This window comes from Archocentrus centrarchus, unplaced genomic scaffold (genome assembly GCF_007364275.1).
Source record: "Archocentrus centrarchus isolate MPI-CPG fArcCen1 unplaced genomic scaffold, fArcCen1 scaffold_48_ctg1, whole genome shotgun sequence".
Lineage (NCBI taxonomy): Eukaryota > Metazoa > Chordata > Actinopteri > Cichliformes > Cichlidae > Archocentrus > Archocentrus centrarchus.
Window position 1 is genome coordinate 59038 of NW_022060272.1, and position 15126 is coordinate 74163.

Below are 15126 nucleotides of genomic sequence, written 5' to 3' on the forward strand. Positions count from 1 at the left end.
ATTAATAACTTTTTAATGGGCTGATTCCCAGATATTTTAAAATCACATTTTATCATTGTTTATTTTCTTCAGTTTATCCTGCTGAGTATCTGAGTAACTGCCAATGAGAATCCTTTATTATCCCTTGCTGAGAGATGAAGCATGTTCTTCAGTGTGTTGGTCAGAGTACTTACTTAATAACTGCACCATTATCTCCGTCAAGAAGGGGCCCACACGGCTTCTTAGAGAGACCACACATAATAATGGCAAGCTAGTAATTCTGAGAGTGAACTTGGCCATTGCCAGCGGTTCATTCCTTCACAAAATTGTTGAAAAGACTACGTTGCTGTTTCTGAAAGGATAGAGAGGGCTCCTCATACACAAAGAGGTCAACCTTGAGCATCTTGACTGACACATGTTAACAAGTTGGCATGATCACAGAATGCCAGCATCCAAACTGAAAGATCTAAGGTCAAACCTAAGATCTGGGACTTCATGGACCATCAAGACCAAGTCAGAGCCTACTATTAAGAGGATTCTCCAGACTCCTTTCACAATGTCGGCTCTACTGTACAATAAAAAACTGTAGCACAAGTAACATCCAAAATCAGATAAAGCTTTTTGACTGGTGCGCTTTATTAAGATGAATTGATAACTTAAGGTATAGACACAATTGTACAATTTATCAATCTGTACAAAACAAAACCGTTCATTTTGACCCCCCCTCTCACATTTAACCCTCCAAATTCATTGAAATGACATTATCTCACTATTATGTGTTTACACTGGAATTACAGTCAGTTATAGAGTTCAACAGTTCAAAAAAATTAAAACACAGTTCTTAAAAAAATGAAATAAAAAAAAAATGCACAGAGAACAATGGAAACAATGAAGGTACATGAAACAAGAACTCATATTCTCAGAAGAAAGGAATCACTTTGTCCACAGATTTCTTGCTGTTGCATCTGGAGAAGCCCAGCTGACCGTGCCGTCTGTTCGAACAAACGCCATTGGCACCGCCAGCCAAGCTCACACATTCCAGAGTTACCCATCTACCCTCTGCCGCTAGACACAAATACACCAAGTTCAGGCATTGTATGTCTGCTATAATCTGAAAGTTCAACTGAACACACACTCAAGACTTTTAGCTTGTAGGCTGTTAGCGAGCGCCTGCCAGTTTACAGATTGAACTGAGCTAACTTGTTAAGTGGGTTGTAATAGTTAGCCAAGCCTAACTGTCGAGATTTCATGGGCAGTAATGACAATGTTAGCTACGTAAGGCGATACGACGTGGCGGTGCAGTCGTACACAAAGCCATGCATTGTGTTGAATAAGAGGCAGCTTGGTGTGCGTAGGCTTTATGTGACGGGGCAACGTGGCCGTCCTCTTCGTCAAGGGACACACAAAGCTTGGTTAATGAGGAGGCAGACACAACGGTGAGCTGTCAGTGGGTAAATGAGAGGCAGACTCCACAGGTGAAGGAGGCACTCTGGCCATAAGTTGGTGAGAATGTGGCTTAAACCACTGATTCTTGTCGTTTTGCCAGAGGAGCAACTTCACACAATAAATGAGGCTTTTGAGATTCAGTCTCAACATCACGTTTTGGTTCTAAACGGTAGCTCCGTCTTACAAATCGGTGCTCCAAACTGGCAAAAGAGGTCCAATTCTGTATGTGCAGCAAAATTCTAACCCTAGACAAGAAAGCATGTTTACTAGATCAGCTATTATGCTTAAGTGCATGATTTAAACAAATTAGCGCTCATGAAATCCAACTGAGACATTTTCCTACTTTCTCAGTGTGTCTTAATTACAGTACTGTGGTTACATGCAAAGCAGAATTGGTTATGCAACAGGAGGCTTTTGATTATAATATTACTGAGTATCACAGGAATGTCATACAAGACTACTATCAGTTACTTTACCCATACTTCCTTTTCCTTCCTCTGCTATGGAAGTGTTTTAGAGGGAAAAAAAAGCCAAAGAACCATGTGCTAGTTTCTGCATAGTAGTCAAATATGTTAAAAATTATTAATGCATGTTTTCTTAATGTTGAGCAAAAAAGCCTGATAGATTTAATGTGTCTTCAATCCTGTTCAGCATAAGCATGAGTAATTGAATATGCAGCCACTTAAAATGACTTGACACCCCAAATGTACAGGGTTCCTAAAATGACACGCTCTCAAGGCAATGATAGTGTTCCACACTGAGTCCAGTTTGAGTCGACCACCTGGTAAAAACATGCAACACAGCAGAGGTCCATCTTCAAAAGGCATGCAAAGCTGTCCCGAACCTGCCACTTGCAAACGCGGCGACGACGCTGATGACAACAGAGTTTACGAGACTGCGCGCCACATGCTAGCTCACACTTCCTGGCCCTTCCGTGGCGCAAACTGAAGCTCAACAAATGCGAAAGATTCTGGCGTCATATTCACAGCAATCACATCAAACGGCATGACACTACCGGAGCACACATCTGCGCTGTGCTCGATACATCCACGTGGTTTCCAAACAGTACATTGCACAAAAGAGGAGGTAAGGGGTGCTAAAATAATAGGGAAAGCTTGGATATAGGAATACACTTCAGCAACTTTGATGTGCTTTAAATTCATATTTAGTAGCAGATATATAATAGGTCATTAAAAAAAGTGGAGAAATTAACTGGAGCACTGAGCATGAGGAGAAGAAAACAAATCACATTCATATATTAAGACATTATTGTGACATGTCAGCGCATCTACAGTAATGAAATCTAATGTGATATGAAATGCCTGCTGCTTTCTGTCCTGCAGTAGCCTAAAGACAATGGGGCTCTGTTTTTTTTTTTTTTTTTTTTTTGGGGGGGGGGGCAGGGTGGGCACTCCAAATAGTGACTTTATCCTAAATTGGGATAATATTTACCTGGGGAAGGAAAGGAAGGGGTTTAGCAGGTAGAGGTAGGTGCAGAGATTGGGTCACAGCTTCAAAGCTGTGCCTCATCCCTCACACACCGAACAGTATGCCGAGGCAGTCTATTATCTGAGGGCGGGCTTAAAGGTGTCGTGAGCTGGGGTTGAGGGGGATCGACGGAGGAAAGGAGGGGGAGAAAAGGGGGAAAGGAGGGGGAGTAGCAGATCTGAGGCCGGGCTAGATGTTCTGACAGCACTGCATCTTTGGTTTGTTCTCAGTGGGCTGCACCTGGATGTTGACCACGTTGTTGCTGGGGGACATGTCGCTCTCCTGGCGCTCTGACATCTGCTTCTGGGAGACAATACGGTAAATCTCTGATGGGAGGAGAAGGAGACAAGAAGCAATATTTAATGTTTACAGATGACAGATGTGTAACAAAAAAGTGTCTCTTGTGGAGGGAGTGTCATTTCTCCATGTGGGTGCCAGCTGACTAAAGCATGACAGACTGTAAAATGATGGCAGACATTTCTCATCATGCAAGTCATTACTACAACCTCTATCACTGGAACATACCTTTTTTTTTTTAAAAACAGCTTTCATAACAGCCCTTAAATGTTTAGCTGGTCTCAAATCAACATTTAAATGTTTGGTCCATTCAATGTGTTCCACACATTATTGTACTGTGACCAGAATGTAGACCATGTCCTATGAACTGGTTTTTATAGAGCGCTTTGTTCCTCTACTTTGCTTTATACAACACCTCTCATTGCCCATTCACACACATTCATACAAGCACTTCTTTCTATACTGAAGTGTGTTCTATCTAACATTCACACACCTTCACATTCTGACGAATGCATCAGAGAGCGACTCAGGGATCAGTATTTTGCCCAAGGATACTTTGGCATGCAGACTGGAGCAGCCAGGGATCAAACCCCAAACCTTCTGATTAGCAGATGAGCCACAGCCACCCTACATCCTGGTCATCACACACAGCATTACATAACAAATATTGTCTATGCATCTTATTCTTTATGGCACAGAGCCCTTTTTTCTTTTTAAAGACACCTGTTAACAAGAGCAACTCAACTGTTCAGTATTCTATTTGTCAGTGCTATAAAGGCCATCAGAGCCTGTTAGTTAAAGGGGATTTTCTGCCTTGAGATGGCAGCTATGACCATGTGAAAGGTGTAGAAGGTGTACACACACACACACACACACATTACAGACCTGTCAGGAGGGTCTGGAAGGCTGTCTCTACGTTGGTGGAGTCCAAAGCCGATGTCTCCAGAAAAGATAAACCATTCTTCTCTGCAGGACAAAGTGGACAATCACTTTTTTAATATGTAGCATTCCACAAATAATGAATCAGTCTGACCATTACACAGAGATATCTGAATGTGAAACTTGCACCACCCACAGTTACACAGAATTGCTTCACGGTGTTACACAACAGCAAACAATGCATTAATCAACATCCTTTAACTCATAGTTCTAATACACTGCTCAAAAAAAGGGAAAGAGGGGCACCCAGGTGGCTTAGTGGTGAAGCCGGCGACCACATGCATATGCCGCGGCACGGGTTCGAGTCCCGGCCTGTCGCCAATTTGCACGCATGTCTTCCCCTGTATCTTTCCCCCATTTCCTGTCTCCCAACGCTGCTGATAAAAGCCGCTGTGGCCAAAAAAAGGAAAAGAAAACTTTTTAATCTGAGTATAGCATCAAGACACTGTCTCTATGGGGACGGAGTTTTGAGGGGATGATGGGAGGAGAGAAGCTGCAGAGAGGCGTGTAAAACTGCAACTGTGCGTCCTGGTCTCAACCCTGGGCAGTCACATTTTTTTTTTTTTTTGGGTGGTGGTGGTGGTGGTGGGGGGGGGGGGGGGGGGGGGGGGGGGGTCCCTCCTGGTTCGAGTGGGTTAAAACAGTTATGAATGGGTTGTTGGTGTACCTGGGACTTCTATTTAGGACTATACTTCCTCCTCACAGTCATGCAGCCAGCCTGATTTCCCGGCTGCTCGGGATCTGCTGGAGGAGAGCTAACGGCGGCTAAGCTACCTTGGTCCGCACAGACTACAGGGACCTGGCTAGCTACAAGGGGCGGAGCCAAGTCTCCAATTCACTGAGCCTGGCCTCCAAACAAACAGGCTACATTTGTTACAAGTACACACAGAGCGGGAAGGTGTGGGAGGGGCAGGAGAAGAAGCCATGCTGTTTGTGACTCAGCTAAGACCTAAATTAGTAGCTTAGGTCAAATCCCTAAAAACACACTGAGTAAACACTATGAATAAAATTTACAAGTGATTCAGCAGAGAGTGTGCTTTGGATAACGCTCGCCTGACCTAAATCCAACACAACACCTCTGGGACGTTACGTTTCCCTCCATCCGATGCCACCAGGTTGCACCTCAGACTGTCCAGGAGCTCAGTGATGCCCTGGTCCAGATCTGGGAGGAGATCCCCCAGGACACCATCCGTCGTCTCATTAGGAGCCCTGATGTTGTCAGGTATGCATACAAGCATGTGGGTGCCAAAAGAACTACTGAGTACCATTTTGAGTTGCTACAATGAGATTTCAGCAGAATGGACTAGCCTGCTGCATAATTTTTTTTTCACTTTGATTTTTGGCATTCTTTGAATACACTTCATTCCTAACACATTACCCAGTCCATATGAGCATGTTTTTTTTCCCATTGAGATTTGATGTGTTTTCAACATGTTTCTTTATTTTTTTGAGCAGTGTATTTATCATTTTTGTAAGGTTTCACACTACAGAATTGCCATTTATGGTATTTTTAGCATGACATCATTCACATTCTGCAGTCCCATTTCTGTTTAATTTTGGGACACTCAAAGATCTATATTCCATAAGGCAACAGAACAGGATGGCTCACCAGCAAAAGCCCGGGCCTCATCAGTGGGGACAGCCCTGAGATGGCGCAGATCGCTCTTGTTGCCCACCAGCATGATGACGATGTTGCTGTCAGCGTGGTCCCTCAGCTCCTTCAGCCAGCGCTCCACATTCTCATAAGTTAAATGCTTGGCAATGTCATAGACAAGGAGAGCACCCACAGCTCCACGGTAGTACCTGCAGCAGAGCCAGGCGCATGAGAATCACATCAGAACACTCGTTATCACACCGTTACAACAAACAAATCTAAAAGTGTGCATAAAGGTGATTAATGGGGGGTATTTTGTAGGGCTGTAGTCTCAGGGCTGATTGTTCAGTCAAACATTAGCTATGATCATGATTCTTCAATAATCAAAAGGTCATGGAGTTACAGCACACTGGTTTTCTTTATCTGTGTCTGTCCATAAAAGACCAACTACACTCCCCATCAGACTGTGAGATTTTTTTGTTCAGCTAAACTTATTTATTTGGTTTTTGAGATGAAATACAATTATTTTCAAGGAAACATCATGTAAACAAGTCTTTTATTTTCAGGTATTTCCATCTGGATCTGACAAACAGTTCAGAAGATGGCGCCTTTTGCCTGAACCCACCCATTTTTCCTGTGAGCAAAAGTATTGGAACATGTGATGGCAGGTGTGCTTTGTTTCCCAGGTGTGTCCTGTTACACTCATTATTCAAATAATGAAGCTGAGAGAAGACGTAAAATCAATCTGAGACATTGCACAAACATTAGCCATCGCCAATACAACCGTTTAAAACATCCTGAAGAAGGAAGTCGTCACTGGTGTACTAAGTAACACATGTGGAACAGCTAGATCAAAGAAAACAGCAGCAGCTGATAACACAAACATTGTAACTGCTGTAAAGAAAGACCCTAAAACAACTGTTAGTGACATCAGCAATGACCTCCAGAGGGCAGGAGTGAAGGTATCACAATCTACTGTTTGCAGAAGACTTCATGAACAAAAATACTATTAGCAAGAAGAACAAGAAGGCCAGGCTGGAATTTGCCAAGAAGTACAGAGACCAGCCTCAGAAATTCTGGGAAATTTTATGGACTGATGAGACAAAGATAAACTTTTACCAAGAGAAAAAAAAAATTATGCTTGCTATCAAAACTGAAGCACAAAAATAAAGGAAATGTGTGTTTGGTCAATTATTTCTTTGTTGCAACAATGCTTTCTTGGCAATAAATCTTACACCATCAGAAAGCCTGTTTCTTTCCCCTTAAATGGAGCCACATTTATAAAGGGATTTATGGGTTGAGCAGCAGAGTTGAGTATGTGGGCTGCACCAATGACAAACTTGCCAAACAGCTTTTTCTGCTATTGACTGTAGTTTGGTGTCATTCATTGGATTGGATGATTGAAGTCTGAAGAAACAAGACATACTGGCAATTTAACAATTTATTCATGTAACAAACAGGGGCCTTTAGCAGCATGTGGAAGAACCATACACAGCCACCTCCTCCTCGTGCTGGTCACCAGCTCGGTCACACACTGCTGTGGGACGGCATCCCATTCTTCATCCAGCATTTGTCGCAAGTCAGTCAGTGTGATTGTTTTGGTCACACTGGCATGAACAGCAGAGCCTGAATGATCCCACAAGTGTTCAGTGGTGTTAAAGTTAGGACTGCAGGCAGCCCATCCCATCCTCTCCACTCTCAAAGAAAGGGGTGGCTGTAGCTCAGGAGGTAGAGGAGGTTATTGGAAGGTTGGTGGTTTGATCCCTGGCTGCCCCAGTCTACATCCAAAGTATCCTTGAGCAAGATACTAAACCCCAAGTTGATTGTGTGTGAATGTTAGATAGAAAGCACTTAGCTGTAAAATATGATAGTGTGAATGGGTGAAAGAGACATGCTATATAAATCCATTTGAGTACTCATGTAGAGTATGAAAGTGTTCTATAAGAACCAGTCCATTCACCAAATTCTTCAGAGGTAGTCTCCATTCTGTGGGGGGTGAGTGTTGTCTTGTGTTGAAGGACAGAGTTCAGAAACTGGGCAAGTTTGCAGACTGTGGAGTTATGGGATTGCCACTGTTTGCATATCTATTTGCATTGAGGTTGCCTCCAATGATGACAAGTTTAATGTCGGCACCCGGAGTACCAGAAGCTCCAAACAACAGGCTTTCCAAGATTTATTGCCAAGAAGCACTGTTACAACAAAGAAATAATCACAAACACAAATGTCCTTACTTTTTGTGCTATGTTTATACTGATATGGACTGGGTAATGTGTGAGGAATGAAAGGATGCCACATTATTTGATGGAAATGAAAATGATCAACCTACAGAGAGCTGACTTTAAAGGGAAAAAATTATGTGGCAGGTTAGTCCATTTTACCCAGATTTCATTGCAGCAACCCAGAATTTAACTCAGTAGTTTTATGGCCCCTACATGCATATATGTTGTCTCATTGTTGCCCCTCTAGTACACCTGTTGTTAATGTCATTAACACCAAAACAGTTAAAACTGATTAATAACCCTCTCTGCTACTTAACTGACCAGATCAATCTTCCAGAAGTTTAACTGACTTGATGCTAAACTCTGACTAGTGTTATTTTTTTTTGGAGCAGTATCCGTCCATTCATTTTCTTCGGCTTATCCGGGCCAGGTCGCGGGGGAAGCAGCCTAAGCAGAGAAGGCCAGGCTTTTCTCTCCCCAGCCAACTTCACCAGCTTATCCAGAGGGACCCGAAGGCATTCCCAGGGCATGCCGAGAGATATAGGTGCCGTTTACACGAAGCCGTTTTCACTGGAAACGGTGTCGTTTTGATGCGTTTCAGCCTTTCGTTTACACGATGGCGTTTCAGAAACGATCCGCGTTTACACGAGGACATGTGAAACGATGAAAACGATGTAGTTCCCATGCCAGGCCACAAGTTGGCGTTGGTTTTCTCTTTGCAGTTTGTTTACGCAAGACGCGCATGCGTGGAGTGACACAGTAGGTAGTGCGGCAAATTGTTCATTACTTACAAAACGGTCAATGTGAGAGGTTTTGTGTGGACAGATGATGAGGTTGGATCGCTGCTGCACACAACGCTGAATTACAAAACGGTAAAAACACAGGAAAAGCATAAGAAGCACTCGTGAATCCGCGAGTACTGATTATCAGTTTGCGCGTGCGCGAAAAACTGGCCGTCGCAACCATAGTGCGCATGTGCGAGTCGAGCGTTTTCAAATCACCCCGGTTTCAAGTGTTTACACGAAAACGCAAGCCGGTGCGTTTCTGAAACGCTCCACTCTGGACCCCGTTTCTGAAACACATCGTTTTCACTCTGTTGTCGTGTAAACAGAAGGCCGAAACGCATCAAAACAACACCGTTTCAAAATGAAAACGGTCTCGTGTAAACGGCACCATAATCTCTCCAGCGTGTCCTGGGTCTACCCCGGGGCGTCCTCCTGGTAGGACATGCCCGTAACACCTCGCCCAAGAGGAGCAGTATATCAACTGATATACACTGCTCAAAAAAATAAAGGGAACACTTAAACAACACAATATAACTCCAAGTAAATCAAACTTCTGTGAAATCAAACTGTCTACTTAGGAAGCAACACTGATTGACAATCAATTTCACATGCTGTTGTGCAAATGAAATAGTCAACAGGTGGAAATTATTGGCAAATAGCAAGAAACACTCAATAAAGGAGTGGTTCTGCAGGTGGGGACCACAGACCACTTCTCAGTACCTATGCTTTCTGGCTGATGTTTTGGTCACTTTTGAATGTTGGTGGTGCTTTCACACTCGTGGTAGCATGAGACAGACTCTACAACCCACACAAGTGGCTCAGGTAGTGCAGCTCATCCACGATGGCACATCAATGCCAGTTGTGGCAAGAAGGTTTGCTGTGTCTGTCAGCGTAGTGTCCAGAGGCTGGAGGCGCTACCAGGAGACAGGCCAGTACACCAGGAGACGTGGAGGAGGCCGTAGGAGGGCAACAACCCAGCAGCAGGACCGCTACCTCCACCTTTGTGCAAGGTGGAACAGGAGGAGCACTGACAGAGCCCTGCTAAATGACCTCCAGCAGGCCACAAATGTGCATGTGTCTGCACAAACTGTTAGAAACCGACTCCGTGAGGATGGTATGAGGGCCCGACGTCCACAGATGGGGGTTGTGCTCACAGCCCAACGCCGTGCAGGATGCTTGGCATTTGCCAGAGAACACCAGGATTGGCAAATTCACCACTGGCACCCTGTGCTCTTCACAGATGAAAGCAGGTTCACACTGAGTACATGTGACAGACATGACAGTCTGGAGACGCCATGGAGAGCGATCTGCTGCCTGCAACATCCTTCAGCATGACCGGTTTGGCAGTGGGTCAGTAATGGTGTGGGGTGGCATTTCTCTGGAGGGCCGCACAGCCCTCCATGTGCTCGCCAGAGGTAGCATGACTGCCATTAGGTACCGAGACGAGATCCTCAGACCCCTTGTGAGACCATATGCTGGTGTGGTTGGCCCTGGGTTCCTCCTAATGCAGGACAATGCTAGACCTCATGTGGCTGGAGTGTGTCAGCAGTTCCTGCAAGATGAAGGCATTGAAGCTATGGACTGGCCCGCCCGTTCCCCAGACCTGAATCCAATTGAGCACATCTGGGACATCATGTCTCGCTTCATCCACCAACGTCACGTTGCACCACAGACTGTCCAGGAGTTGGCGGATGCTTTAGTCCAGGTCTGGGAGGAGATCCCTCAGGAGACCATCCGCCACCCCATCAGGAGCATGCCCAGGCATTGTAGGGAGGTCATACAGGCACGTGGAGGCCACACACAACACTGAGCCTCATTTTGACTTGTTTTAAGGACATTACATCAAAGTTGGATCAGCCTGTAGTGTGTTTTTCCACTTTAATTTTGTGTGTGACTATAAATCCAGGCCTCCATTGGTTAATAAATTTGATTTCCATTGATCATTTTGTGTGATTTTGTTGTCAGCACATTCAACTTTGTACAGAACAAAGTATTCAATGAGAATATTTCATTCATTCAGATCTAGGATGTGTTATTTGAGTGTTCCCTTTATTTTTTTTGAGCAGTGTATAACAACAGAGCTAGATGTGAAGCCTCCTCCTTCAGTCTGCTGTTATGATACTCACGCTGATGTGATGGCTCGGTAACGCTCCTGGCCAGCTGTGTCCCAGATCTGGGCTTTCACCGTCTTGCCGTCCACCTGGATACTGCGCGTGGCAAACTCGACTCCAATGGTGCTCTTGCTCTCCAGGTTGAACTCATTGCGAGTGAAGCGGGACAGTAGGTTACTCTTTCCCACACCCGAATCACCAATAAGGACAACTGAGTCACAAAATAGAGACAATGCACTGTAATGCAATCTCTCGATAATATAAGACAATCATCAGTAATATACATAAAAATAAAACCCAGGGCTGCAACAAAACACTTTGATATTTTGTTTTTTGAACTGAGAAGAAGCAGATAAATATAACTCCCGCACACTATCTGGCTTACCTCTAACACATCTATTAAATTACAACATTTTGGTCCTATTTACCTCATCAGGTACAAAGGCAATATCTATTAGGACAACAGATCAAGCAGCTCCTTTGCCATGTGCAAATGTTTAGTTGCAACTGTCAACTTTTCTGAAATTCATTCATGGCCTTCCTATCCTTATGCAATATTTTACAATATTACCTACTCCTAACATATATATTTTCTACAAACTTGTTCTTTCCTCGTGTTGGACACAGGCTAGAGTCTATTTTCATTTGCAGCTAATTTAACTAGCAAACTAGCAAAATTAGCTGTTTTGTTTGTTTTGGGAGAAAAAAACATCAGCATGATCGGTTCACAATCTATCCATCTTCTGACAACTGGAAAAACTAAAATGTACTTTTATTCATTTTCAAAAAAACGTTTCTACTTCAATAACTTTCCCCAAGGACTAGAAACTTTTGGAAGAACTCCTTAGAACAACAGTGTTTTTGTGAAAGTCTCTGGAATGTTATGAGGACGTTTTCCACTGCAGGACCTTTATGGTGGTCTTCACCTTTCGGGATGTTCCAACCACAGGAACTACACCATAAAAGAGAACTGTAAAAAGAAAAGGTTCATTGCACAGGGTTTTTTTTTTTTTTAATGCAGAATGTCTCTTCTTTTACAGCTGCTGCATCTCACTATGCTGCACAGCATGTAGAGACTGACCTGGCTGTGCCTTTAATCCCAGAGGCACTGGCCATGCTGCACACAAGGGTCAGTGCAGAGATCACGACTGCTACGCGGAACACCAGAGAGGTGTACTGTGAAGCAAGATTAACGGCTTTAACAAACTACGTCAAGCTTAAAGTCAGTTTTCTGTGTCACAAAAGTGGCTCTTTTTATCTGGCTTGAATCAATGTTGTAACTTATGCTGAAAACACAACCTAGTCAAGAGCAGGTGATGTTCCCAGTTTGGTCAAATATTGTTTGGAAAGGCCACGTTTCACTGATTCTTTTATCGACAGCATGTTTGAAGTGCATTATAGATTATCTGACGGCCAAAATTACATATAAATATGTGCAAGTTGTCGACAGGCTCACTAATATCACAAATAAAGTGCAAACTGTGCGTCCCATCGTCATGGGAATGTGTATGTATTCCTTAAGTGATGTAGAACATGTATAAATGTTGTCTTAGCATCAGATTCTAATCTGTCAGTCCCTTTTACTCTGCTGGAATTGCAGCTGCTAAAACAATTTGCACATATTTCAGATATTTAATTTCACTTTGACCTGCTGACAATTCACACCTCCTGCTGTAGGCTATGGGACAGTCCCATTAAACGTGTCCAGTTTAAAGTTTCAGCACTCTCAATTCGATTTAATTTTATATATATAGCACCAAATCACAACACTCACCTCAAGGTGGTTTATACTTTAAGGTAAAGACCCTACAGGTGCAGCTGTCACCTTAGAAATAAGCAGGAGCACAGAGCACGCGTTCAGTAACAAAGTAATGAACTCAAATTTAAATGTTTTACTGCTCTGTGCAATGAATCAGCAGATGAATAATTTTCTGCAGCATTTTTATGTCTGTTATATTTTGTATGTTCTTTATAGATTTTTAATCACCAATTTTTGGATGATTTTGTGCAGAAGAGTCACATGACCCTGCAAAATGCCCATTTTCATGTGAGTGCAAACAGATCCTGAAGCAGAGAGCCCGGCTTAACAGAGAAAGTTAATAACCACCGTTATCTCCGATTGGGGCTTCACGTTCTGTCGAGCCAGATAAGGTGAAGAAAGCTTGACTGTGTTGAATTTGGTTGCAGTAAACTCCTCAGCAGTCACAATATCAGTTCTGACGTGCGCAAAAATGACACTTAAACTGAAATTAATACATAAAGTATGAACTGTGCTAATAATTTTGACAGCTTCAACTGAGAATGCAATTAAAAGCACAGCAAAATAACGCAAACCCAAATGCTTACTGTGCTGCAGTTTCTTGTGCTGTCTACATGGAGAATTTTACCACATCTGCTGTTCTTTGTTGTGCTTCTCATAGGTTGCTGGCTGTTACCTCGACCACCAACAGGTGGAGGGAGGTGATGTTTTCAGTTGCATTGGTCTGTCTGTCAGCAGGATAACTCGAAAAAAATATGAACAGATTTCCATGAAAATTTCTGGAGTTGTTGGAGGTGGTACAAGGAATAACTGATTCAATTTTAGTGGTGACCCAGATCATCATCTGGATCCAGGAATTTCTAAAAAGCTTCTTTACCACTGTGAGACAGGAACAGTATTCACACATTTGCATCTAAGCTTATGAGGAAAGGCCAGAATCCTCTGAAAAGCATCAGGGGCATCATGACCATCAGTTCTGTCATACAGCAAAGTTTGTTGATGATTGAAGGAGGATTTATGATCTAATGATCCAGAATGCTGAAATGACGGAGTATGACAGCACGGGGTGGTATCTGTGCTGCGCAGTATGGGCACACAGAAAATTTGGGGTGGCCAAGGTATGCGTTCTACTGAGAACCCTTCTATTTTAAATCTGCCGCTAGTTCTGAGCTGCCTATTAAGCCAATGAGTAACTGCCCAGTACTGCCCTATCATAGAGTGTGTGGGGGCATAAATACACAGAGTTAAACACACTTTTAAAGCACATAATGCAGAAAAGGACGCCCAGAGGAATTTGGAGATTTGTGTGGTCACATCATGTGTCCATAAAGGACCTCTTACTCCAATTTTGGCAGCTCACCTGAACAGGTGGACACGCAGACTCACGCTGTGTCCAAACGTTTTCAAAAACACTGCCGTGGCACGTGAAAAGATGGAGAATAATTGTTTACTGCGTAAAAATTTGAAAGAGTCCAGTTCTGCTGTTTTGTTTTTTAATATTTTAGACCTATTTTAGTGGGTTTGATGCATTTCTCTGCTGTCCCGAGGAAACACCTATACCGACTCTTTACTTAGCAGAACGAGACTTAAACGCGACGCGCGACAAACACACACAGCTGCGGACACTTCAGCCGCTCACCAAATCTTTATGCTTTCAGCGCCAGTTTGTTTCTTCCGGACATTTTTAATAAAATGAGAGAACACTGGGCGCAGCAGCATCATGTGCTGCAGGTTAAAGCTGAGTGTGTGTGAGGCCGGGCTGAGGTTACGTTAGGCGTGTCCGCGCTAACAGCAGTTAGCTGCAGCTAACTTCTCTGCGGGCGTGTTTAAAGGCAGCCTCCGTAACGTGCTGAATAATGAGCGCTTTCACGCTTGCCCTACGGGGAAGGAGGTATTTCTTTGGAGATGTTCAGCCTGCGGCCAGCTTCCAGAAGGCTCGGTGAGCAGCAGCCGGAGCCGCGACTGTTAGCCGACAGCTGATCAGCTGGCCTGCTTAGCCTGGCGGCTAATGCTAAACCTCTAACGACAAAACTACAGTTTTACCTTTGAACAAATAATCGTATTCATCGTCTCTAGTGCCCATCGTCTTCTTGAGAAACAGCCAGTCCAAGATTTGATTTGTTTAAACGAAAAGCTGTCAATCTGCAGTATTTTACTCTTCCAACGGGAATGTGTTTGGAAGCCGTACTTCCGTGGTTTCTTCTTCGCCTTCCCTGACAGCAGAGAATAGGATAATACTGACATCTAGTGGTCAAATATATTAACTGCCAAAGACTTCTGCGGTGAATCTTTGTAGCGTGGCCAACGCTGTTACCACCATTCATCTTTGCGCGTGGTGTTTGGTGAAGAAATTATGTAAAAATCGCCGTTTAATTTAAGTTTAAGTTAGAACACCGCCAAATTTGGCGAAAACCCCACCAGAACGCCGTGTTTTACGCAGCTGCGTAATGAATGGCTGTGTACGAGAAGTGGAAAACAAGGTTCTATCGGGTCATTGAACGCCACTTTG

At 43.7% G+C, this 15126-nt stretch overlaps 1 protein-coding gene across 1 annotated transcript; it reads right to left on the reverse strand.

Moving 5' to 3' along the window:
* Nucleotides 1–2823: 2823 nt before the first annotated feature.
* Nucleotides 2824–14827, reverse strand: LOC115777290 (ras-related protein Rab-11A-like). The gene is made up of 5 exons (XM_030725144.1): nucleotides 14661–14827; nucleotides 10874–11069; nucleotides 5759–5952; nucleotides 4096–4176; nucleotides 2824–3239 (listed from the first exon to the last, which is right to left on the reverse strand). Exons 1-5 carry the CDS (start codon nucleotides 14698–14700, stop codon nucleotides 3103–3105), a joined length of 648 nt encoding a protein of 215 aa, XP_030581004.1. The 5' UTR covers nucleotides 14701–14827; the 3' UTR covers nucleotides 2824–3102.
* Nucleotides 14828–15126: the final 299 nt, after the last annotated feature.